The sequence below is a fragment of the Geotrypetes seraphini genome, chromosome 7 (assembly GCF_902459505.1).
Source record: "Geotrypetes seraphini chromosome 7, aGeoSer1.1, whole genome shotgun sequence".
Classification (NCBI taxonomy): Eukaryota; Metazoa; Chordata; class Amphibia; order Gymnophiona; family Dermophiidae; genus Geotrypetes; species Geotrypetes seraphini.
The window spans coordinates 65483220-65511198 of NC_047090.1; the positions used below are offsets into that span (position 1 = coordinate 65483220).

The 27979-nt window shown below is 40.3% G+C and overlaps 1 protein-coding gene across 26 annotated transcripts in view; it reads right to left on the reverse strand.

Annotated features, from left to right (window-relative positions):
• The window catches only part of PPFIBP1 (PPFIA binding protein 1), a 324575-nt gene that overhangs the window by 34513 nt on the left and 262083 nt on the right, over window positions 1-27979 (reverse strand). For 21 of the 26 annotated variants that reach the window (XM_033952602.1, XM_033952606.1, XM_033952600.1 and 18 more), the window contains 6 exons: window positions 23722-23893; window positions 19277-19309; window positions 8933-9074; window positions 5672-5800; window positions 3502-3652; window positions 1734-1845 (listed from right to left, as the gene is read on the reverse strand). In XM_033952602.1, the coding sequence (XP_033808493.1) occupies window positions 1734-1845; window positions 3502-3652; window positions 5672-5800; window positions 8933-9074; window positions 19277-19309; window positions 23722-23893 (739 nt within the window). The remainder of the gene's footprint in view (window positions 1-1733; window positions 1846-3501; window positions 3653-5671; window positions 5801-8932; window positions 9075-19276; window positions 19310-23721; window positions 23894-27979) is intronic. The other 5 variants (XM_033952614.1, XM_033952613.1, XM_033952612.1 and 2 more) reach the window with 2 other exon arrangements.

A 27979-nucleotide genomic window follows, 5' to 3' on the forward strand; every position in this document is an offset into this window, starting at 1 on the left:
TTCTGTGGATAAATGCCAGCATCACAAAAATTCCTTGCAATGCTGAGATTGATGCGCAGGAATACATTCCAGTATATCTGTAAATACAAATTTTTTTTTTCTGCTCAGACATATGCACAGCCATCACCTCCCATTCTGTCTTGTAGCAGAAAGAGGAAACTGGTATTAAATTCTCTCAGACCCTACAGCAGAAGTGGAACTGACCCTTCCACACCTTCTTATGCCTAGTGTTCAGCTTTTAACGCTGGCTCACCTTAAAGTCTTCTGCGTACTTCTCTGTACTGGGTTTACTTAGCTAATAGCCTCATCACTATTCATTTTAATAAGCTCTGATCTAGCGCTTCATGTAGTGTCATCTACTTGAAACACTTCTCTATATCACAGACACAAAATTGAGCGCAAACATCTAACAGTGTTTCTGCCTGTGCTAACTTTCGGTATCAGCCCCTCATTCTCTCTCTCAGATTAAAGCAGTATGGTTGCTGTACTACAGTAGTCTATCTCTCTCAGAATGTGCAGGCTGTGTCCCTTTCTCATTAAGGATCCAGCTTCAGGAAAAGCTAAAATGCAGAGTAACAAGGCCCATCTCTTGTTCCAGGGGCTAAAGTACATTTAAACTGGGAGACATCATTGCACACAGGTTGTGCTATAATCAACAACCCACCTCCCAGCCCTAGAGGTAACAGCAGCTGCTGGTTCAGAGTTGCTGAAGTGGGACTGGAAGTTTTATCCAGTTAAACAGTGAATGCAACTTGGATATTTTATTCATGTGTGACTTCTTCCCCTTGGGTTTACTATCCAGTATAATGAATGTCAGATCCATTCGATTATCCTGGTAACAATGGTTAATGTAGCTGGGTCTTAAATAAAGATTTGGAGGAAAAATCTAGTCTAGTATTGAGACAGACACGGGGGAAGCCACTGCTTGCCCTGGGATCAGTACCATGGAATGTTGCTACTATCTGGGGTTCTGACAGATACTTGTGACATGGATTGGCCTCGGTTGGAAATAGGATGCTGGGCTAGATGGACCATTGACCTGACCCAGTATGGCTTGTCTTGAGGTTGTTTGTTAATTACTTGTTTAACAGATATTCAAAGTGAGTCACATTCAAGATAGCTTGTAATCTAAAGGCATGTCCAGTGTATTATTACAATTCATCTAAGTTACTAGTAAATATGACCCACAAATACTCAGTAATATGCATTAATACAGCTTAGTATTAAGTTGGTATCTGAGGCAAAAGGAAAGATAAACAGATTTGTCTAAGATCACAAATCAGATCAGAGAATTGCTCCAGAGAATTTGAATTCTGGCTTCCCAGGTTTTCAAGCTCAATGCTTTAATTCAGGGATTCTCAACCCAGTCCTTGGGACACATCAGATCAGTCTGATTTTCAAGATATTCACAACGAACATGCAAGAGATATATTTGCACACAAAAGAGGAAGAACATGCATATGTATCTTGTGCATATTTATTTTGGGTATCCTTAAAAACCTGACTGGCTGAGTGTGTTCCATGGACTGGGTTGAGAACCTCTGTTCTAATCGCCAGAGTACTCCTTTAAATAGGACTAGGAATACATCTGTGAGTTTAACTTTTAAAATGTTCCAGTACCATAATGCAAACAGAAAAATGGGGTTTCCTCATTAGAACCCCCTCACAATTAAAACAATTTTTACTTGTTCCCTCTCCCCCACAGCAGCAGCTTTAAGAACTGAAGTTTTTACTTGTTACCCAGGTGTAGTCCAACTTCCCATAGGCGCTCTCCTCCTCTGACCCCAGGGCTTGAAGGGCTAATTGAAGTTTCTTCCGATGCAGCAAATGCTTTATTCCCAGCTCCTTCAACAGCAAGAGTTTAAACAGAAGCTAAGTAACTTTCCAATATTTTATGGCAAGTGTTCACGCACTAAGCAAAGCACACAAATGATTTTAGGATAATTAACACCTCCATCTTGCAGTCTGGTGGGAGAGAAGAACCAGTGAGACTGTACAGTAGACTCTTAACTGAAAATCAAGCAACCAGAAAAAATAATATCAAAGAAATACTGTAATATTTTAAAATAAAAATGAAAATAAAATCAATTTCTAGCAGAAACTTTAGGTGTAAACTTGGCATGCCACATCTAAGTACACCCACGCTTTGCCTACCACGCCTGGTAGTTTGTATGGGGTATAGTATTAGTTAGGCCTATTTTTAATAGTAACTCTCAAGCAACCAGAAACAACATTTATCCGGCATCTACCAATCCCCATGGGTGCCGGTTAACTGAAAGTCTACTGTATATGATGCTTCAGCCAATACCTCCTATTCTGAATGGGATCTAAAGCTACACTTCCTCATCACTGTCCCTGCCCCTCCTCAACAAGAACTCAACATTTTTGAAGCACCACCTTCAATTGCCTGCATTACAGTATGGAAATCATTTAGAGCAGGGTGTGTGTACAGCATCAGTCCTTGAGAGCCACAACCCAGTCAGGTTTTCAAGATTTCCCCAATAAATATGCATGAGATCTATTTGCATGCACTGCCTCCACTGTATGCAAACAGGTCTATTCAAGTTTTTGTGCTCTTTACCCAAGAAGTTGAAACTAAGCTCTTATTTCTCCTTCTAGAAAAACATTTATTTAGGTATTCAATGTAATCTTTTTGTGGGGGTTTTTTAAACACTTATTTTTATGTAATCTACTTTGATCTAAGGGAGTTAGTAGAATATAAATGATATAAAAAGAAAAAGAAAGAACATTCTCTTCCGAAGTTAAAAACCATTCGCTGCAATCATTTTCCTCATTTTAAACCCTTAATTCTGTATATTCTTTTTTCCTGATAAAAGGGAAAGGGATTGGGATGTATATACCGCCTTCACTTAAAGCGATTTACAAACAGGTACTTCAAGCATTTTCCCTATCTGTCTTGGTGGGCTCACAATCTATTGAATGCACCTGGAAGATTAAGTGGCTTGGACAGGATCATAAGGAGCAGCATGGGGTTTGAACCCACAATCTCAGGGTACTGAGGCTGTAGCTCTAACCACTAAGCCACACTCTCCTCCATAAAGAAAGATACCAGGTTGTAAATGAAATGAAACTATACATTTGGGTGTAAGCAGATTTGCAGTTCTTTCATTTTTTTCAGCCTGTTTCTTCCATATCCTTTCGGTTTCAATTTGAATCTGGCTTCCATCAAGCAAACCTTCACTTGGAGCTACCTATTGACCTTCACCAACTAACCTTCACTTGGAGCTACCTACTGATGTTCAATTTTATAAAATCTCCCATTCACTTAACTCAGTCATGAGCCATCGGTCTTGGATCCTTCCAGAACACTAACATGTAACCCTGAAACTGACAGCCAGGTGTCCCTACTGAGCAACAGCTGGGATTTCACGGACCCTGGACCACTGTATGACAGGAGATCACCACTACCGAGCAACAGGCCTGGCCCAGGATCTTATATTCTGAGTAGAAAATTAATCAGTGAAGCACAGAGAATCTCACCTTCTCCAGATCCTGCTGAGAAGCATGTAGCAGCGTCTGGCCAGATACTATCCACTGTCTCCCGTTATTCACATACATCCCCAATCCTTGGTCCTGCAGCCAATTATAAACCTGCTCCTTTGTCCATTTAGCAAATGGCATGTCCAAGTCACTATCAAAGAGAAAAGATATGGGCGAAAAAAAGGAATGAAATCAGTGTTGGGTTACACTTCCCCCCATCATTTCTAGCAGCGCTTATATTTAGGGCGCTCTTTACACACTAAGATTATAGAATAGTATTCTATAATGCGAGTACGCAAGTTCTAGAGCAGTGGTTCCCAACCCTGTCCTGGAGGACTACCAGGCCAGTCGGGTTTTCAGGATAGCCTTAATGAATATACACGGAGCAGATTTGCATGCCTGGCACCTTCACTATATGCAGATCTCTCATATGAATATTCATTAGGGCTAGCCTGAAAACCTGACTGGTCTGATGGTCCTCCAGGACAGGGTTGGGAACCATTGTTCTAGAGCATATACATGCAAGGGGCTTTATAGGGGGAGCAGCATGGGCAGGGCATGGAGAAGTTACAGATTTACATGCATAGGATACCATATTGCCAAGTTCATGCTAAAGTGCTACTCTTAGGCTACTGAAATGGTGTAAATATAGAAACATGAAGGCAGATAAAGGCCAAATGGCTTTGGGAGACTGAGCAGATGACATTTAATGTGAGCAAGTGCAAAGTGATGCACGTAGAAACGAGGAACTCAAACTATAGCTACGTGATGCTGGGTTCTATGTTAGGATTCACTGTCCAGGAAAAGGTTCTAGATATCACTGTTGAGGATATGTTGAAACCCTCGGCTCAATGTGTGGTGGCAGCTAAGAAAGCAAATAGAATGTTAGGAATTATCAGAGCTTGTGAGGATGGGGTGGTGACGGGGATAGAGGCAGAGTCAAGGGGACCAGGGACAAACTTTGTTCCCATGTCATTCTCTAGCATGAATTCTATAATAGCATCTGAGCGCCCAGTTTCCATAATAGAATCGTATTGCGAGTTGTCATTTACGCATTAATATTTAGGTGCGTCAAAGGATGGAGCCGGTCTAGAGGAAGGCTACTAAAATGGTGCGTGGTTTTCATTATAAGGCGTATGGGGACAGACTTAAAGATCTCATTAAGTATACTTTGGAGAAAAGGTGGGAAAGGGAAGATATGATAGAGATGTTTAAATACCTACATGACGTAAATGCACACGCGTTGTCTCATTGGAAAGGAAGCTCTGGAATGAGAGGGCATAGGGGGAGCTTTAAATGGATCTTGAAAATGGTGCAGCTTGTGTATGTGTAACACACGCACATCTGTGCCATTAAAAAAAAAAGAAGCCCTAAGCAGTAAAAGGAGGCTTCTTCCCCTGTCACTGCTGTTAGGGCTCTGCGCACGTGTCAATCGCTCACTGAGCGATTGATCTGTTGGGTTTGCATGCATACTTGATAGTGCATCGATTGCTTCTGGAGAATCGGCCAACAGCGATCCAGTCAGTATCTTTAATGCACCCAGGCCTAAAACACCCATTATATTCCTATGGGTATCTGAGCATTTAGCACACGCTAAATTCAGTTAGTGCTTCTTGATCAATTCCCCCCTTAGCCAATTAAGATAACTGCAGAAATAGGACCACATTAAACAGTCCTATCTTTATGCAGTTCTTCATAGCTGACTGAGAAGAGGATTCTCAAAAGTTACCATGCCCTTAACGATGGTCGCTAAACCAGTTCATGCCAGGAGAAAAATGACATTTTATTTGCGGAAAGAGTTGGTTGTTTTCAAAATGGTGATTTTACCTTACTAAATAGCCAATTCCTGGAAAATAGCTTTTGAAAATTGCCGGGCTACCTGCCTGTATTTCTGAATTCTAGAGGTTTTACTGATGCTAAATAAACTATTATTCTACTCAGATGTCCCTTGAAAATTGAATACATAGTTACATAACTACTCCTGTATAAAAAATACAATCACACGTTTATCTGTTCTGCTGTTTCAAGCAACTGTGTCTTTATCATAATGCATAGAAAAGAAAAAGAACAGTAACCAAAATCTACCACAATAAATTTCCTGAAAATTACATTTCTTTAACATTTTGGAACAGTATACTATAGTACCACAAGGGTTACATCTATGGCTTACTTGCTAACGTGTCCAAAGTCTCGAGACCAGCCCAGTCTTGGTCCTGCAGTTGCCCTTGTGCCTCCCCTTTTGAATTCCGTCTCTGGCTCATCATCTGGATTAAATGTGGTAGACTGACTTCGCTTCAGTCTGGAAGAAATACATGAAACGGTGGTATAATATTTTCCTCAGGGTAAATGAAAATTATGCAAGTATCATCTTCGGTTCCGGTCTTAATCTGATATCACAGTTTGGATAGGGTTTGCAGTAATGAAAGATGCCATCCAGAGCACCAATTTAGGAGAAAGGATACAATGATTCCAAGTTTATTAATGTCTTTCTATCCTGCACCGAGGGCAAAATCCTAAAATCTGCCTGGGCAGCTTACAATCTAAAATCGAGTTCCAATATAATCAATCAGATCACATTACATCAAACATATAAGGTTAGAAGTCGAAATACAATTATAATAGAAAAGTAGGGGAGCAAATACAATTAGGGTCAAACTTTCCATGTCTTGCAGAATACTCCCAGGAGCAAAAACAACTATTACAGCAAGCATCTGAAAAAAGGAATGTAACACTGTCTCTAAGATATTGGCGTGTGAGGGCAAATGTGATTCATAAAACCCTTTTATTTTGGATTCAAAACAATTTAGTCCACTAGGCAATCATGCTGTGGAAGAAGAGAAGTCCTTAAAGGAGAACCATGTTTAATTTTTTTCTAAAGTGTGGCGCACTGCTTAAAGCTACCCCGAGGTTGTGAGTTCAAACCCACTAGATAGATTGTGAACCCTCCAGGGCAGACAGGGAAAATGCATGAGTACCTAAATAAATTCATGTAAACTATTCTGAGCTCCTCTGGGAGAATGGTATTTTCCCGATATGCCTGAAGTGGGGCTTCTACAACTACCTGCAGGATCCATTCTCCCACCTTTCAAACGTACTTTTAGCCTTGCTGGTTTGGGTCTCTCTCAAAAATATGGTTTTTACACTGTATTACTTAGAGGATGCAGAGAACAAACATTTACTAGATTGTTAATGTCTTTACTTCTAACAAAATCGAAGAACAAATTTAGCAGCTACATCAACTGAAGCAGAGGTTATCAACGTAGGCTACTGATAAATTGGGTTACTGTTGAGTTATTTTACCACATACTGTACTCCCCTCCCCCACAGAATGCAAAAGTCCATTGAGCTGGTACCATGGCAATGGAACCATAGAGTGCTCCATATCCTATCAAACCCTCCCACTTTCCAGCCCTCATATAGCTAAGGGATAGCCTGAACTTGGCAAAATATTTCTAATTTCTGCTTACTAAACTATCAAACTTTTCTAATCCTTTATTTGAGCCCTGTGGCAATGAGTTTCAGAATGTATTACTTGTTTTTACCCATACTTGCTAACATTTCAATCCAATCAAGGGTTGACAGAAATAAAAAAACATAAGAGAAAATATTAATGTCTTAAGAGCCATGTTATCTCCAAAACACAATACCCAATTTTAAAAATGATTATGCTTTTGAAATAAGTCATAATTAGTATTTTGATTAAAACTAAGATAAAGAAAAAAATATGCTTGTCTTAAAATGAAACTGTACTGCCCTCTTGATCATTTTTCAGGATGTGCATTTTAGTATTAAACTACCGTATTTTCACGCATATAATGCACGCGTTATACACGATTTTACAAACCGTGCATAACCTTGCGCGTTATACGCGTGAGCGCGCTATATAAAAATTTTTTTACATAGTTCCCACCCGCCCGACACCCGATTCATCATCCGGAAGGACCGCTCGCACCCCCACCGCTCGCACTCCCACCCCGATGGACCGCTCGCACTCCCACCCGAAGAACCGCTAGCACCTCCACAGCCTCCCCCCCTCCCCCATGGAGAAGCTGTCTACCTTGTTTCCGGATGCCAGTGAGCCCAGCTGCTTCCTCTGCCGGCGGTCCTGCCCCTTCTCTGAGCCCTGCTGCGCTGCTTCCTCTTCCGGCGCCCCTACCTAACCTGTGCACACTTTCTTTTCTCTCAGACCATCCCCACTTCTTTCTCAGTCCCTCCCTGCCTTAATGTCTTCTTCCGTCTCATCTTCTTATTCTTGTATTTTTTTCTCATTTCTTTCTCCCAATACAGGTTTGACTTTTTTTTTTTTTTTTTGGGGGGGGGTGTTGGATGCTTAACATCCCCCATACCTACTCCGCTCCACCATTCTATACTTCTCTGCTCTCTACTTCCTCCTGACTTGTCCTGAATTGCCCCCTACTAAATCCTTCCCCCAATGGATTCCCTCTCACTCTACTTTGGTCAATATCCCTCCTCTGCAGACTAGGCTCCCCATCCCTCATACTTGCTACAGAGATTCATTGCACATTTCAAAATTTTATCCTTACCCCTCCTGGCAAGGATCATATTCCTATTCCTATTCCCCTTCCCAGAGCCTGATTCCGTTGTTATCTACAGTAGAACTTACTGACTGAAATACAATAGCTGTTCCACATTCATAATTATCCTATGAGATACTCCACCTTCTGCATGCATAAACCTTGGAAGCTCTGCAATCTGTTGTTCCACAGCCCCTAAAGGCCATATATGCATGTTCTTCCTGCCCTCAACTGAAAATCCCAACAATCGCATGCTGAGCAGGAAATCAGTGAACCCAAAGGTTTGCATTCATATTAATCCACTGTATCTTAGTCCACCTACTAAAGCTCTAGTGGTTACAGACTAGAGAATGACACAGGGACAAATTTTTCCATCCCCGCAGGAACTCATTTTCCCATCCCCGCGAGTTCTTTTCCTGTCTCTGCCCCATTCCAGCAAGCTCTGTTCTCATCTGCACAAGCCTCAAACACTTTAAAATCATAACTGTTCAAGGCTTCAGCAGTTAAGTCAGAGCTTACAAGAATGGGGAATGGGACAGGGGCAGTGACAAAACCCGTGGAGACAGGACGAGGAAATTGTGTTCCTGTGGGAACAAGGAAAAATTTGTCCCCATGTCATTCTCTATTACAGACTACGTACTTGACTTGGGAAGCTGAGTTAGCAGTGACTCAAGTGCCTTTTGTAGAAATGGACATTGGCACTTCATTTGTGCCTTAGTGGTGACTCCAGCACAATATCCATCTCACTCTCTCATTTTACCAAACATCCCTGGCTACTTTGGGGTGGGTTCCTCAGGGATTATTTCACTCCCGAAGAATGGCCTGGTATTTGAGTACCAGCACCTCTTTTTGCTAGAAAAAAAATGCACTGAATTTACGCCTAAAATCCAACTTACTTTCCAAACAGCTTCTTTATTCCTCTAGACTTCTTTTTGGATTCTGGAGTAGAAGGGGAAACTTGTTCATTCTCCGATTCATTATTCTGAGAAGACAAACTGGCCACTTCTAGACGTTCAGACGATCCTTTATCCGTTTCAGCTATAAATACACCATTCCAAGATTTAGACAGTTGAATAAGACATAATCCATTTTGTATAATCTGAATCATGATTTTAGAAAACAGTGGAAGGAGGAGGGGGTTCCCTTTCTGTAAGTTGCACAATGATAGAACAGATTTTTAGTTCACACAAATATGGTTCTTTAAAAAGATCAATAATAAAAATACGCAAAAAGAAAAAAGCAAGTCTGTGTTTGATAAGCCTAAAAGTCTCATCTATTTGGGGGGATTTTGATCTTCCTAGCTGATTATTAAAACACAGAGGTAGAAGACAAGTATGTGAGGCAGACCTAAAAGGGGATATGATAGAGACATTTAAAATACTAAAAGGATTTGACAAAATCCAGCAAGAAGCATCGTTATTCACGTTGTGAAATGTGACTCGGACGAGAGGTCATGGACTGAAGTTGAGAGGCGACAGGCCCAGGACAAATGTCAGGAAGTTTTGTTTCACACAACGAGTGGTGGACACTTGGAACGTTCTCCCGGAGGAGGTTGTGATGGAGACCTCTATTATGGGATTCAAGGGCAAGTTGGATGCACACCTCCTTGCAAAATCACATTGAGGGATACAGGTAAACAAGGTCTCATCTGGGAACGCCTAGGTCTTCATCAGGAAGCACCTAGTTAAGCCTCTGTCTGGTGCGGGTCACCGGACTTGATGGACCAAAGGTCTGATTCGGTGATGGCATTTCTTATGTTCATGGTAACTCTTCTGGGGGAAATCAATTAGTGTCTCATTATCACAAATGTCAACACTTCCCCAATTTATAGCTCAAAGAGCTGTTATGGCACCCGTTAAGGTAGTAAAATCAGATTCTAAAAAAGTAATGCTGCTGATCTTGTCAAACAGATATAAATATATTCCCATATACTTTTTAAATGCTCAGATCTACAGCCATACTGGAGCACAGTGTTGAACAAACCTGATATGAGTATGTCCAATATTTTAATTTGGAATCCTTTTCAGACAAGCTTCCAGAGCATGAGGTGTATTTTAGTTTCTTCTCTCAATAGCTCTAAGATTAACTGTATGCAATTTTTAAAGATAATTCAGTTCTAAATGCCAGTCTTTAGTATAATAATTAGTTTAAATACAGAAATATATGAATACTTTGAAGATGTGCACAAAGATGGAAATGCAGGATCAAGACATGCTGATTGAATAGAGTAATGATTTAAGACCAGGACTCGACAGTTTTGTATTATACCTTATATTGTTTAAATAATTTAATAAAAGTCCAAATAAATGTTTTTGAAAAAAAAATTCAGAAAGAGAGAGGATCACCTGTAATGCTAAATATCTACCACCTCCAAAGTGTCTATTCCAGTGGTTCTCAACCCTGTCCTAGGGGACCCCCAGTCAGTCGGATTTTCAAGATATCCCTAATGAATATGCATAAGACATATTTGCATGCCTGTCTCCTCCATTATATGTAAATCTCTCTCATGCATATTCATTAGGGATATCTTGAAACCTCGACTGGCTGGGGGGTCCCCTAGGACAAGGTTGAGAACCACTGGACTCTATTCAGTAAAAATTATGGGATTAAAAATTAGATTCAGTCTGGTTCATACAATGCAACAGCATATTGCCCTAGAGGAAGCATGATCACTCAACAGAGCCTAGACAACCCTAACATTACCATTACATTACAAACCATCTCACTGGATGGCTGTTTGCTACAGTCTGGGCTGGATTAACACTATATTGTGGCCCTGGTCAAACATTTATGGTCCTCTTCTCCATGCATTCCCATTTAGTTCTTCTCTTACCCCCTTCCCAGCATCATATTCCCCTTGCCCCCTCCTCCAAATCTGTATTCATGGCCTCACCCCCAGCCCCCAGAAACAGAGGAGAATTTGCGCAACTCAGTTGTGGGTGTGGGGGCAGTAATAAATTGTGCACGAGTACAGGTGGCAATTCTATAACTGGGCACCAACATTTAGGCACCATATTTGTATGGGCTGAGCCTATTCTGTAAGTGCATAAGGGTTCTTATAGAATACAGTACCCCCTCCGAATCAGCAGTTTCAGTACCTCCGAATTCGGTTATTCGCAAATTTTTCTTTTTTTAAGAAATGCTGCATCCTGGACCTTCCCCAGACCTTACCTGGTGGTCTAGCAGCGATGCAGGGCAGGATCGATCGTTCTACGCTCCTGCCCCATGCAGTGCGGTCATCAAAATGGCTGCCATGAGTTCCCGTTTTAGTCTCGAGACTACATAAACCCAAATAGTGCTTCTAAACGTAAGCAAGCTCACTTATGCAGTTATGCATGTAAATGCCAAATTTAGTCACATGCATTTACATGCATGGAGGGGCATTTTCAATAGTGCATCTAAGTCCAACTTTGGACATATCTTGTAAGACATCCAAATATCAGGGAGGGGAATATCCATATTTGAAACCGCTAGAAATCCAAAATGGTTTTTTAAAAATGATGTATTTGGACGTCTTGGCCACTAAGAACATCTAACTTTTTTGGCCATTTCCAAATACCAAAACGTCCATGTTGAAAATGTCCTAATCCAGACCATTTGGACGTGGGTGGGGCCAGCATAGTAATGGATTGGCCAAACAGACATCCCAATAGAGCAGTGGGGCACCTTAGAGGGCACTGCTGTGAGTTTTACATAAAGGGAGTCAGATGTATATCTCACCATAACTCCCTTATAATTTATGATGAGCCTTCCAAAACTCCCCCAAAACCTAATATACCCACCTGTCTACCACCCCAATAGTCCTTATGGCTGCAGATGGCATTTATATGGCAGTATAGCGGGGTTTTGATGGGCTAAGCTTAGAGTGCCTTATGGGCCTGGGTCCTTCCCTCTATGGCTCATTAGCTCACCCATAAGACTACTTAAGACACTTGTGTGCTGCTCTACCAGGCTTTCCCATACCAGATGCTGCTGTTCTAGAGCCAGCTATGTATCTTTTTGTTCTCATTTTTGTGAGGTGGAAGTGGGTCAGTGAGCACTGGGGGAGTGTGGGAGTGTCTTACTTTGATGCATGCAGTTGTCATCTGGTCAGTTTGGGCACCTTTGTGGCACTTAGAGGCTTCTAAACCAGGCCTAGCTCTGAACGTCTAAGTTCTGTCCAGGACGTCTTGCAAAACATTTGATTATCGCTGCAAGATGTCCAAGTCTAACTTGCCCAAAGCCCGCCTGTAACATGCCTCCACTATGCCCATCTCAAGCTCTGAACATAGAGAGGCTGGGACTCCTTGCTAGACGTCCAGAAAGGCTGTTTCAATTATCAGCTCTTGGACGTCTGGGCAATTGGGATGTTCACGTGCTAATTTAGGATGCTTATATATATTTTTATTATGAGTCCCATAACTGTCAATATTCTATAAGCAATCCATGTCAATGCTAGACCTACCCATTACAAACCCATGTCCCCTCCCCTTGCAATTATACACAAATCCATTTTAGCACGTAATTAAAGAATAGAGGTTAGACATGTTACTACCATTTACACGAATGAATGGCAGTATTCTATAAATCTATATGTGCAAATGGTGCTTAAATTTAGGTAACCTGAGGGGGTTAGTGGCTAGAGTGGCTAAATATTAGAATTGGAGAGCTGTCAAGCTACCCAGATCCACAGAGGAATTTTAGGTCAATCCTAGATTCAGGATTCCTGTTGCATTAAGGGATCTATACACTGATTTCAATGGCTAAACTTGGGAATTACAAATAGCACACTGAGTTTGGATTAGGATCAAAAACTGGATCTCAGAAACTTGATAGCTCTGTAGTGGTGTGCTGAGGACCAGGGAAAACTAGGCAAGTCATTTTCCCTTTCATTGCCTCAGCTATAAACCAGAAATGCCAAAGGTATACTACCCAAAGAATGGAGTTTTCAAGTGATGTATCTGAGGTATAAATTAAGGGTTTAAGTGTCAAGAAGGCTTCACAAATGGAGGAAAAGAAAATTATATCTAGCCTTCTTTGCTACCTCTGGAAAGATGTACCATATTTTTCACTCTATAAGATGCACCTACCTGTAAAGGAGGAAAAAACCAAGAAAAAAAAATTCTGAACCAAATGGTGTACCTTGTCCCCCTCTGGTAGTCTAGTGGCAGGCCGGGACAGGGCACAGGATAGGTCTAGTGGCAGACTGGGACAGGGCAGGCAGGCCTTTTAAGCTCACATCCCATTCTTCTGCTGACATTACTTGTGACCCTGGGCAATCACTTTACTCCCTCCCCCACTACAAAAATAGAATAAACAAAAAAATTACAGTTTACAGGAATTACCTAAAGGGATGAACTTACAGATCTAAGAAACTACATTAGCAGGAAGACTAATAAAGAAACTCACATTTCTGTATAAATCATGCCAGCTATAGAGATGTTGAGAAGGCCCCCAAGTTAATACCACTTTCCTGGCTTCCGCTTCCTTCCTAATCTTTATAGTCTGGTCAATGAGTGACATGTTGGGGCTCTGCTCTCCCTTAAACATCTCTGGAGAATGCAATAAAAAAAAAAAAAAAAACCCCAATGAAATGCTTATTCTTCGGCTGCCAACAAACTTTCTGTCTGCCATCTCCAGCTTAATTCTGAATCCGAGTGTTTTACTCCTTTTCAAAACCGTGCCTATCCTCCCAAGTCAGGCGAACGAGGTATCAACGCAAGCTAAAGACAAGTGTTCGTTTCGCATCAAAAGCGCGATGCTCACCATGACCCTTCACCCCCTCATCCCCACCACTCCCATCCTGGAATTTGGCATCAGCTTCCTCCTGTCAGGCTTCTCCTCCATCAAGTCTCATCGAATCCTGCCAGGGAAAGCCACGCCCACAGCGTGGTCCATTTCCCTCCTACCCTGGCCGGCCTTCCCCACTCCCGCCGCGAAGCTGCTGAAACGAATGAAAAAAACAAAACACACCCAAGATGTCCAATGCTATATAGCCTGTTTTGAACTCTGATCAGCCTCATCCTTGTGGGCAGATGGAGCCTGGGAGTGGCAGGCTAATTACAGCGCTAGATTGCCAGAATTCAAAAAAGGTACGGGGGGTGGGGTTTGTTATATTTGCTCCATAAGACGCACCTACATTTCCACCCACTTTTTTGGGTGGAAAAAGTGTCTTACAGAGCAAAAAATACAGTAGTCGGAATGGAGGCAATAATAGGAATAGTTTTCAAAAGGATTTGCCCAGTTAACTACCATAAACAGCTACCTGGCTCAATTCCCAGACTGAAAATTTCCCTCCACTCAATGTGCATGTGGGTACATTTGTAAAAGGAGACTTTTCCAGTCCACATTTCAAACGAGAAAACACACACACTCAGCATTGTGCTGCTACCTGCTGTGCATGTTTCATGGCCGGCTCACTCATATGTGGGGGGAGAGGGGTGGACCTGAGAACTATAGATTAGTTAAAAAATTTTGAACATTCCCAAACACTTTAACTATCCTTCTGGCATTCGGACATTAATGCAAAAATCTATACAGTCTTGAAAAAGCTCAGCCAGCCAGCAATCCCTGCATCTTGAATGCCAAACACATTTGACAATACCCTCCCCCCTAGAAAATGCCATTTGGGTCCTAGGCACATGTCTAAATTTGCCTATGCCTTAATCCAGCTCTGTCTACAGTAGAAGCAATGGTGCAGAACATGTATCAGTAGGAAAGTAAACCAGAACTTTGGCTTGAGAACTATTAAGTTAGTTTACTAAAAATGATATGACAGATATTCCATTTTGTGGTTGCTGCAGCTGTGGACACTCAACCCATTCTGAATTATTTCCTTATAGGTGTTTGGAATCACAGGATTTTAAAGTTTGCTATACCCACAGTATTTACTTTAGTCACTTGTTCTGGCACAAGTATAGAACACACACACCCTGCTATATATGCCAACCATTTGTTTTATAGAGTAAATAAAAACGAGTTATGTTCATAAACAGATTTTGGCCCTATCAAATTTTGTTCTATATTTTTATGGACAGACTTTGTATCTGACAGTTTTTAAAAAGCAGCATTTCACTCTACAATGTGAAAAAGTTTCCCCTCCCGATTTCTCATTACTGCATGTGTTACAATGAATGTTTTCTGATCTTGAAACAAACAAAAAAAAAAGATTAGGTTCATACCCTGATAACTTCGGGGACTGCTTAGTATGCTTCATGCTTGCTATTTTATTTTGTAAACTGTTGTGTGTATGTTGCAGTCTTTTTATTATGGATGTTTCGTTGTAATCCGCATAGAACTGTTGGCTATGCGGACTATAACCTTTTAAAATAAATACACAAACTAAAGGGCTTGCTATGATTGTATGTGAAAGCACAGTGTCACTTAGCTGTTGTGGCTCTTGAATCGCATTTAGCTGAGCTGACAGGGATCCGACGCGTTTCGCATAAACATGCTGCTTTAGAGAACCCACAGGGACAATCTTTTAAATCTCTCTCCTGTAGACAGGTCTCAAAAAGGTTTTCAGAGGTAACCTTTTTGAGACCTGTCCCTACCTTTCTTGGGGAAATAATACCCTCACAGCCAAAGATAGCTTCCGCAGCCTAGAAGTACTACTGGACTCAAATTTATCTCACAAACTACATCTCCCAAATAGTGTCAACCTCTTCTTACTACCTCTGCCAGCTGAGGAGCATTCAAACATACTTCTCAGAATCTGAATTTGCCCAGTTACTATATGCTTTTGTGCTATCCCATATGGACTACTGTAATGCATTACTAGTAGGCCTATCTGCCAAAACCCTCTCTCGCCTCCAATGTATCCAAAATTCTGTAGTCCGCCTATTAAAACACTTGAACATCCAAAACCATGTCACCCCAGCGCTAGCATCAGTCCATTGGCTGCCTATCAAGATGCGCTGTATCTTCAAAGTCCTAGTCCTGGTATTCAAAACCTACAAGAAATTGGTACCAGGCTATATGATTCCCAAGCTACCAATCTATACCGACCGTTAAGGTCCCAGAAAGAAAGACAACTGTCTCTATCCCCTGGATGCGTCCTCAAAACAGAATCAGCCTTCAGGTATGCCTACTCAAACATCATACCCAAACTATGGAACCTCATCCCCTCCAATCTATCAGAGAGCTGGACGATCTATAGAACTTTAGGAAGGAATGATCTTCCTCTTCCATTTCAGGTAATTGAGGCAAGCAACGTGCTCGATTTTTAGAAAAAATGGGATAAGCATGTGGGTTCATTTCGAAGAAGTGCTTAGGGGGGACAGACTTGTTGGGCCGGTGGCCCTTTTCTGCTGTCATATTCTATATTTCTATGCCATGAAAACCTTCCTCTACACATATCCAGCTCCATGAAAAGACCAAGCCTAAACAATCTCAGATAAACTCATGAACTAGGCCATAGCGCTAAGTTCCTTTCCAAAGCATGTATAGTTGATTAGAGTATCTCAGAGGTTTATTATCTCCCATACCTGATTAATGTATCTCAGATGTTTATAGCATATATAGTTACCTAGGGTATCTCAGATGTTCTCTATGTACCATAACTCGGTTATTGTACCACTAGCTCTCCAAACACGTCTTGTCCATTTTGTGTTGACTATGCTGTGTATGTACTCCTGTAACCTGTTCTGGGCTCTTTTGGGAGGATGGGCTAAATAAATAAAGCAGCACAGGAATCTATGTGTCTTTACAAAATAATATCAAAATAGGTGACCTTCCAACCTAGGCTGCCTATAATAAGATTACTCTTCACACAAGGCTTCCAGGATTGCACAGTTTCGGCTTCCCCAGTGCTTCCCTGCTCAGCGGTGTACTGCGCATGTGGAGGCATGGAGTTTCAATCGGGCATGCCCGGCTAAGGGTTTTATTATTATTGATAGATAAGATAATTTGCCTGGTAGACTTTATATTGTTGCATAGTGGGAATTTGAAGTGAAAGAGATTTCTGGTGAAATATCTGTTGGAGACACCCTGGACTAGGGTGGCCAACTCTTGTTAGGTAGTTGGGGGCATTGCCAGTCAGGATCTTAAAGGCAGTGATGCCTAATTTAAACTTGATCCTTGCTATTGTGATTCTGCTGATGAAAGTTGGCTAGTGACCATTTTGAAGTGCAATTTCCATGAAGCAGGCCATTTTGCTTGAAATATGATCATGTAGGGCCTGGAAGTAATGTGTAGCCAACCTTCACATTAAATTTTTCAGATGCTTTTATTTAAGAATACTTGATTTTTTTTGTACACAAAAAGATAATATTTGTATAAGGACACTTTCATTTGGGTAGTCTGAATTTGAACTTATGATTAGAAATATCAATGAGCTTTTTTGAAAACAAAGGCCTGGATTCTTAAATTGGCAGGTAGGTGCCCAAGCTCAGTAAAAAACCCAAAATGCTATTTAAATGACATTTTTTACTTTCAGTTAAAAAACTTGGCACCAGAATCATGCCTTAGTAGGTGATTTAGGTTGCCGAATGCCACTGTGAGCGTGGTAACATCTAAAACGCCTACAGAGGCGAAATTCACATCATAGGTAGGCAGCGGAAACATAGGCCAGGAAAACCCTGTCCTACATTTCCGGCACCTACCTTTTGCTGGAGGCGCGATTCTGTACCCTGCACTGTTGCATGATTGACACATGATTGGTGGCCGCCAGCAATGGTGTCGGTTACAGAATACAGGCCATAATTCTCTGTGGCTCATGAGTTTACTATTACATTTTACTGTTATTTCTGTGATGTCTTTGTGTGTGATATTTTTGGGCACTTCTCTGTGTCAGTGGATTTTCTTAAAGAAATATGCATAAAGCATCAGGTTTGTCTAAAAGCAGTGGATGAGAAAGGAGATGGCATTTCACTTTAATAATTTGTGATTCTGACCACAAACATTTCAGCTAGTCAAAACCATGGTATTCAAATTCTTGCAAACTGCTGGTGTTCAGAAAAAAAAACAAAAAACAGGACCCCCACCATTTTTCCTAATAATACAAAAATTACATTACATTACATTACTGATTTCTATTCCGCCTCAACCTTGCAGTTCTGGGCGGATTACAAAAGAGACAACTGGACATTTCCAGGATAATTACAGAGAGAATTCTGGTCATTTCCAGGAGAAGTTACAAGAATAATGGAGCTATATATTTCAAGAGCTACAAGATGCTGTACAAAAAGGAAATAGTGCAGATCCAGTATATATACCGTTTCTACTGCAGCAGAAACTTCTGCCTGAAATTTGAGATATTTCTGAGTACAGGTACAAGATCCTTTATCAGAAATTCAAAAAACTGAAAAGTTCCAAAAACAGAATTTATTTTCCAACACTGTTGCATTGCTAATTTGTAGAAAAAAAAATCTTAGTTTTAGTATAAAACGTGAAACCTGGCCCCAAAGTCACTTTAGAGACTACACTCTCTACTGATAAGTTTTTTAATCTTACCTCACACTTGTGTACCTCTGAGGTATTGCCGGTGGCCACAGCGATTCATGTCTGTGCCTGCTGTGGCCCCGCACGCTTCTCTGTCGGGTTCAGCCAGGAAGGGAAAGGAAAATGATGTTAGCAAGGCAGGAGGCGGCAGAGAGAAGCCTGCAGGGCTGCAGCAGGCGATGAATACGAATCGCTATGACCACTGGTGACAAATCATTCCAAAAACTGAGACATTCTAAAATCGGAAACGTTTCTGGTCCTGAGCATTTCAGATGAAGGACTGTGAACCTGTATTTTATTCTTCAACAGGATGAAGATCCAGCTTACAAAAACTGTTGATCACTTAGTGAATGAAACTCCAGAATTCACTGAGCCAACAGCTCAATGGCATTGAAGAGTCCGTGAATATGTTAAGGTTAAAGGAGGACACTCTGAACACAAATTATGGGGGACCCCCCCCCATTAACCTAGGTCAAACTAAATGTTTAAACAATTGCAAAATAGTATGAAATGACTTAAGGCGCCCATGTAGAAAGCCATACAAAATACTGGCTGAAAGCGCAACTCGACCAGCATGTTCTGGGCAATGGTCGAACAACTGATATGCACATCTAGTTGTGGATGCCACATGGTGCGTGATGGATTATTTGAAATGTCATGGATACAGGAGAAAGAAAAGAGTTTACTAGTAGATATATTTGAACGGAACACAGTAATGAGCATGCTTTTCTTAGGCCGTAAGACCTATGGCAATAGCCATTTGTTAGCAGCAACAATCGGAGCAAACCTCAGAAGCTATTCGACATGCAGCATTACTATACCTAGAGTGGGTGCGCTTGCACTTCGACTGCGATCTTCCGGTGTCCACAAAATGCACAGAACCAAATGCAGCACAAAAGAGAACATGCAGAAGGACAAAGTAAAATATGTATTAACTGGCACAAGCAAAAAAGACAAGAGAAGTGGGCACACACACAATTGACATGGGTACACTGAGGCAGACTGAATTGGCGTTACCCAGATACCGTTAACTGCTTTCTCCATATAACAAACGGGCACCACAGCAAACATTTACTGCATCCTTCAAAATAATTCTTTTTTTCCCCCCCCAGTAAGAAACACAGATAGCTTGGAAACTCACTTTGCAGTGGCTATGCTTTGTGAGGAATTAAAATCAGTTCTCTAATGTTTACTGTATAGAACAAGAATTTAGAAATTTCCTGGCTAAAGTTTGGTACTTTCAGAAAATCTTGTCTCTTTTTTTTTTTTTTTTACTTAAATGTGTAAGGGACCATTTTTACACCACAGGAACATTTTCTTGTTTGGATACAGAAGTCTTTGACTTCAGAAAGTGAAGCTGAAGCTCTAGATATGAGGAATGAGAGAATTTCTACATGTGTGGCCATCTGTGTCAATAGAATGCTGAGCAGCAGAACTGGAAAATGGTAGATGAATCTCTTTCCTACAGGAAAAGTACTCAAGCACACATTTTTATGATGCATTTTTCAATCTACATATAAGCCTCAACATGGTAAGAGACCTATACATAGGAGATTAAGGAAAACAGAAAACTTGGTTTATGGAAGCAAGTGCTTTGAACTCTTATCGACAATATAAATTGCTATCTAACCATTATTAGATCATGTAACTTTCTACAGCAGTTTTTATACACATTAAAATATGAGTAAACATAATGCTGTTATACTCTTCCTGCACGTGAAGGAGTAGCCCAATAGTCAAACCCTCAGCCCTTACAGAATGTGTCTTTCCCAACCCCCTCCTGGACCATGCATCGGTCCTTCTCTATCTTCCCAACCCCCTAGCCTGTGTAGCATCTGTCCTTCTCTCCTTCCCAAACCCAGTCCCCCCCAGCTGGATCCTGTGGTACGACCTCTCTCTAGTTCCCGACTCCCCCACCTACCACCTCCCCACTGCTGTAACTTAAAATCTTTGGTCAGCCAGCGGCACAACAAAGCCAGCCTCCCATTTTTGGCTTACCCTGGAAGTATTCTTTCTGCAGCACTTCCACTTCCCGCATAGGCAGGATGCTGCAGAAAGAACACTTCCGGGGCAGGCCAACGGTGGGAGGCTGGCTTCGTTGTGCTGCCAGCTGCCTGAAGATTTTAAATTACAGCGGCAGGGAGGTGGTAGGTGAGGGAGTAGGGGAAAGCCATACTTCCAATTGCTAATTTTGGGGGAGGTCATGGCCCCTGTGGCTTCCCTGTTCCGATGCCTATGTCTGAGGTAGTGCAATAAAGTGTGAAGCCAGATGATCAAAACAATGGAGCACATCTGAAGCTCTTTCAACACTGAATGTGTTGTACACCTTTAAGATTGAAAAACATTAGGGGCCAAAGCAAACCAATCTCTAGCCTCAGCCCTAACCTTCTCTAGTTGCTGATGCTATGGGTTGGCAAAATATTGGTGGAGATACGATCCCTGTGGCTCACCCATTCTGCTGCCTTTCAGAATCTAACTAATTAACAACTGTGAATCCGCTTCAATCTGATTTTTGGTTTAATTGTCAGTTTTTTTTTGTTTTCTCCAGGTGTCTGTAGAGATGGTTTTGATCCATATTTTAGTATCTGAAGATCTGATATTTCTATCTTGCCTCTCACCCAAATTATCCCATCTCCAGTTTCTTGGATGAGCTCAGCAAAGACAGACTATGAGGACTGTGAAGTTTTAAAAACATACAAAATGTTAAGATTGAAGGTTCTTTTTATTTGATTATCTGCTTTAGGGAAAACCATCAAAGCAGTGAATAAAATAAAATTACAGTTTAGAAAAGAACTACAAAAATCAAAATGTTTGTAAAATAAGGATTAAAAGATATCATCTAACTATTGTATGTATTTTCACATTCCTAGTTCTCAATCTCAACCATGCAGTACTAATTAAAAAACAAAACAGGCACATAGGCAAAATAACGAATGCTTTCTGAAAGAGGCAAGTCTTGAGAGTAGCTTTGAAATTTTGTAATGAAAGTTCTAAGTGTAAGATTATTCCAAAGCATGGGCCCAACCACACTGAACATAAGTCTCAAAAAAATTATCATTGCTTTGCGATGGATAGATGGTCTTTTAATAATGTGAAAAGAAAATTCCATTAAACCATGCTGATTCTAACCGATATGTGTCTGGACCAGATTAAGTTCAATGCAGCAGAGAATCTCTCCTGTGTGATTTTGTACATTACTTGTCTGGCAACACTACTACTCGTATAATCAATGACTGGCAAGTTCCTCAGCATCATGCTATACTATATGCAATGTATTTTCTATATCTGTTCCATTATCATATGACTGTTATATTACGATCATCTAATCCTAAGATTGACATTACATCCATTAGTTCCAGGTTATTTGATTTTATGATAGCTCTGGCTCTGCATATTGTGATCCTCCATTGGAAGAATAATCAGTATGTCAACTATCATGAATGGTAGAATAACTTATGCGCATATAGGAAATATGAAGAGATTTTAACATTAAAGCAGGATGGTCTCGGGGCTCAAAGATCTCCCGTATGAGGAAAGGCTGAACAGATTACAGCTATACTCAGTCGAGGAACGTAGAGAGAGAGGAGACATGATTGAAACGTTTAAATATATCACGGGCCGTATCGAGGTGGAAGATGATATCTTCTTTCTTAAAAGACCCTCGGCCACAAGAGGGCACAGGGGTGGGAAATTTCATGGCGACACCAGGAAGTATTTCTTCACCGAAAGGATGGTTGATCACTGGAATGAACTTCCACTTCAGGTGATCGAGACCAGCAGCGTGCCAGATTTTAAAAGGAAATGGGATACACATGTGGGATCTCTAGGGGGGTAAAATCAAGGGGGGGCGGGTCATTAGAGTGGGCAGACTTGATGGGCTTTGGCCCTTTTCTGCCGTCATCTTCTATGTTTCTATATCATCCTTTATTAGAAACTGGAACATCTTAGACATATATTGTACTCACTGACATGGTTAACCTTCGAGGTTGTTATGTATACATTTGCAATTTATATTATTAATGCAGCAGCTATTGCTATTGTATATTTGTTGAACATTTATTAATAAATTTTAAAAATCTGTATCAAAAAATTATATGCAGGTAATAACACCCAATTAGCAGCAAGATGAGCAATTTTTATCTATGGACCTCATACTACAATATAACTACATCACGGCCAGTCAGTAAGACTAATTCTTAATGTATTTTTCAAGCAATCCCATCTGTTGAACAGCATCGCAGGCTTTATCCTATCTCAAGACGACTTTGAATGCTCGAGTGAGTGTTTGGAACGCCATTGGTAGAGGACTACACCAAAGTGTACATGTTTACCTATTAGCGAAGTATGTTACATTTCTGTTATTTTCCACAATGAAGTGCAGATACTGAAGGTTCATGTAATAAAATACTGCTCTATCTTTTTGCATAATATGTCTTTTCATCATTTGTTGACAGGAGAATGTTTTCCTATTCTTTTGTGGTTGTAACACTGTTCTAAGAAATCTGACTCAATAAGCATATTGGAGGCCCTAGTGTTGTTCCTGTATTGATTTATTGTTCTTTCAATAAAACACTTCACAAAAATGCCTTTTTATCAATATCTTGATAAATTCTAACCAATTGTTAGTGTAGTCCTTGATCACTTCTCTCTAAATCACTAACTTTCCTCTGTACTCTTTTCAAATCTCTAATCTTACATAATGTGGCATCATATACAGTGTAAAGAGATCTTTTTTATATCAGTTTATGTGTATACATTAATTCTTTTTAATTTTTTTTCTATTTTTTAATTTTTTCATTTGTATGGACCTTTGAGGTTTTGTTTTTTTTATCAATGTATCATTGATGAGTGTGAAAACATAGGTTATAGCTTATAATACAGCCATAATACCAAGAAATTACTCCATTAAGCAAAAATAGCAGCAAATTTTAAGAAAAATGGAGCTTTATATCAGTGGCTTTAAGGGACCCCAGGATGGGCTTTACATTTTTTTTTTAAATTATATTTTATCAAACACAATCAAATTCATAGGAAAAACTTCAATTCATACAGTCTTTCCAACTTTTTCTGGACAACCCTAGCGTGCATATTAATTCAGAAGTGCTCTAGTACAGAATACAGCACAGGAGCAAAATCCAAACGGCAGTGGAACCTCACTGCCTAAAATCATTCTTAACAATGCAAACACAATTCAGCGTTTAACCTGACACTTGCACAAACAACTTTTAGTTAAAAATTTTTACAACTGATTCAAATCCATACATACCTAAATTAGGTGCACTTGCTGTCCTCTTGGTATTTTTGATCTTGAGAAAGCCTCGGCCAAATGATGATCTAGCTTTACGAGTCCCAAAACTTTCAGCATCCACTGCACCACTATGTACAGGGGGCTTTGGAGGGAGGGCTTCAAATTTGGCTAGTTCTCTGGAAATTTTACTCTGATAAAAAAGGGGCAAAAAAAAAAAAAATCAGAACCAATCTGTGGGGCAAAGATATTAATTTTGTATGCCAGTTTGGAAATTAAGGCAGCTTTAGTGAAAAATCAAATGCATAATTACAGTATGCCATTTAAGATTAAACATTAAGTTCTACATGTACAAGGTCAGGAAAAAAAAAAGGAAATGCCCTGGAGTTTTTATAGCTTTATTTGATGTTACTTTCAATGTTGTGCCAAGTGGAATAAGATTATCTTTAAAACTGGCAAAGTTACAGGCATTTTAGCATGACCACTCTGTGATTTTCATGCATTCAAAAAAAAAAAAAAATCTACACTGTAAAAACAGTCATTACAGTCAAACCTTGGTTTCTGAGTAATGCAGTTTGCGAGCAAAACACTTGAGCAATCTGTAACTCGCAAACCGAGCTTTGACTCGATTTACGAACACCCACCCCGGAAACCAGCCTTACTGCTCCCCCGAGGCCACCAGCGCTGCTCCCTCCCTTCGTGACCGCGATTGCCTCCTTCTCTCCACTGACTGGCCCTGTCCTTACCCATGCGCCGGTGCTGTAAGTGCCTGCCGCCGGCTCTCTGCTGGGCTGCTGCGGGGCCTTGAGCATCTGCGCATGCTCAAGGCCTTCTGGCTCTCACCCTCTCCGATAATATAATGTATAGATAATTTCTTTAAAAGCATTATGGATTGGAATGGCACTCATTGGCAATGTGTCAGTAACAGACAAAATGAGAATCCTGACACTGTGAGTGAGCTGGCTTCTATAAATAGCACCTAAATTGGCACCTGCCTAAAGAAACTGGAGGCCCCTTCAATATAGGCGGCCTGCCTGGGGAGCATTTTTTTTTTTTTTAATGTGCATCCCGATTGGCTGATTAGACAATTGTAGCCATTTTATGATAAAATGGCTTATCATAAAATGGCTACAATTGTCTAATCAGCCAATCGGGATGCACATAAAAAAAAAAAAAAATGCTCCCCAGGCAGGCCGCCTATATTGAAGGGGCCTCCAGTTTCTTTAGTGTCGCTCTATTAGAACATGCTCAAGGTCTTCCGGCTCCCACCTACTCCAAATTTCTTGTTTCAGAATGGGCACGAGCCAGAAGGCTCTGAACATGTACAGATGCTCAAGGCCCCAGTTTCAATGCTTCTGCAGTTTGTGATGAGGAAGCACATGTAGGGAGGAGGACCACAGATCTAATGTAATGAGATAATCTACTCCAGTAGTGGTGGGGAACCATTCACCCAGAGTGGCAGGAAAGAGGATACCAATTCTCATGGGCCCAAGAGATAGAGGAGAAAGTTCAGGAAATGTTAAATATGGGAATTATTGAGCCTTCAAAAAGTCACAGAGCCAGTCCGATATTATTGATTCCATAGCCTGATGGTCAGAGATTATGTATAGAATTTCAGGAAGTCAATGCAATCTCACAGTTTGATGAGCTGTTAGAAATTAGGAATGGCTCAATGTCTAACAACATTAGATCTTATACAAAGGTATTGGTAAATTCTCATAGCCAAAGAATCTAAGGAGACAACAACATTCATTACTCCAAGAAGCTTCTATCAGGTTAAATGTATGCTCTTTGACTTACATTTTAGCCAATTTAGGTGCTATTTATAGAAGCCAGCTCATTCACAGTGTCTGGATTCTCATTTTGTCTGTTACTGACACATTGCCAATGACTGCCATTCCAATCCATAATGCTTTTAAAGAAATTATCTATACATTATATTATCGGAGAGGGTGAGAGCCAGAAGGCCTTGAGCATGCGCATTCTATAAGCTTTATAGAATGTCTGATAAGGTTCCAACAATTGAGTTTCACATTTATTAAAATTTGATAAAACGCTAATCATAAATACTAAGGGCTCCTTTTACTAAGGTGCGCTAGCGTTTTTAGCGCACGCAGATTAGCGCCCGCTAACACCGCGCTACGCGGCTAGAACTAACACCAGCTCAATGCTGGCGTTAGCATCTAGGGCGTGCGTGCGGCTATTTCGCGCATTAAAGCCCTAACGCAGCTTAGTAAAAGGAGCCTTAAGCGTTTGACAATAAAAATTAAAATGGGGAACAATCAAAGGACTTAAAACACAACTTTGCTTACATGAAAACAACAGGAAAGTGGGGAGAAATACAATTTTAAAAGGAGAGAGTACAATTAAGATTAAAAACAAAAGGGAAATAAGAGAGATCATATTGATGCTGAATATGAGTAAAAACAGAATGTGGCGAGAAAGGAGCCAGAGATCGATTAGCAATTGTAAGCGTCTTTAAATAAGAAGCTTTTAAGGTTGCCCTTAAATTTATCTAGATTTTGCTCTGCCCTTAAATATGATGGTAACGAATTCTGTATTGTAGGGGCTATATACAGGGCAGGATTAATCAATAGGCCAAGTAGGCACGTGCCTAGGGCCCGAAATGGTCAGGGGTTCCTGATGAAGGAAGGCATCCACATTGTTTTTTCTAAACAGCGATGGGCCCCTCCAGCATCGATCGGCAATGCAGCCCCCCTCCCCCCGATCGGCAACGCGGGCCCTTGATGAATTAATCCTGCCCTGGCTATATATTAGTACTTTCTGTTTAGAGGTGTAATAGTTTAGAATTAATTTACTGGCTCACACTATCAGCATTCTAAAAGCTTGAACCATTAGGCAGGTTTAAATTAAGAAGTGTCTGATAATTTACTCAGTGAGTTCCGAAAGTGAAAGAACAGAGGTCTCCTATGGAATCCTGAAGGTTTGGATATAACTCAGCAGTTCTAAGGGCACAGGAAGCCAACCAGGAAATATCCTTGTAAAAACATATTTGTGAAGACTGTCCTTCCTGGGTGCTTCCCAAACTGTTCATTTTATTTTTCTTAAATAGCAAACATGGCAGCACAGCTGGCACTTGGTGGATTTAGATGGGACATAGCCACTCTTGTTTTTCAATTTACCTTCACTGGGTTTTTATTACGGCTCAGTTTTATTTTAAAATGGTATCTTTTGTTTATAAGATTGTCTATGGATTGAATCCTGCTTATTTGTGTTATAATCTGTTAAGGGGCTTTGGTTACGTTTACCTTCCACCAGAGAGTTTTTATCTATCCACCTCACTCACATTAACACATTAGGGATGCAGCTCCTAGTCTCCGGAATAATCTGCTATCTGATCTTAGAAATGATCATTTAATTTTTTTCTGTCCCTATATAAATGCCTTTTGGAAGTTAATTTGGTCCCAAATTAATTCATTGTTAGAAAATCATGTTGCCCTTTCATATGATACTATATTATTTGGTACATCTATGAGATTCAAAAGCCCAATTTCTGCAAATAATAATAAACTTTTATTAATATTGACAGGGGTTGCCATTCAACAGATTGGAAAGATTATACTAAACTTAATTATACCTTTTGGTGGAATTCAGTATGTCATATTTACAAAATGGAGAGAGTACTGGCCATGCAACAAGGAAATTATCATAAGTTTAAAAAGATTTGGGGGCCATTGATTACTTATTCTAATGATCAGATATCTTAAACACCTTGGTATTAGATAAGATATAGGGAGGGTGGGGTTGGGAAAGATAATAATTGCTAATTGTTTTATTATTAATAAATGGGTGGGTGGGAAGGGATTCTTTTATATTTATATATTTTAAGGATTATAAATAAAATTGTCAAGTGATTTGTTAAAAATTTTTCTGATTGATTATTATACACTTGTTGTAAGATTTGAAAATGAATAAAGATTTATTAAAAAAAAAAAAAGAAATGATCTTTCTTTTTTTCAATGGGGTTTAAAACTTGGCTGTTTAACAAAAATTATTGGTATTACATTAATAATATTGAAACAACAATCATAACAATCACTGGAGTGACATTTGCATTTCCAGTTTTAAAAAGATTTGATTTTATTGAAAAATTGTACAAATCAAAAATCTCATAACTGTGCAATTCGGAGATGTATATGGTTTGAACTTGGCAACTAAAATTACAACCCCCAAAATAAAGATACTTGATTGTTCTACCACTTTCCAACTAATTAATGGATTGTTCTCTTAGGCTTCTGCAGTTGACATCATGATTGTT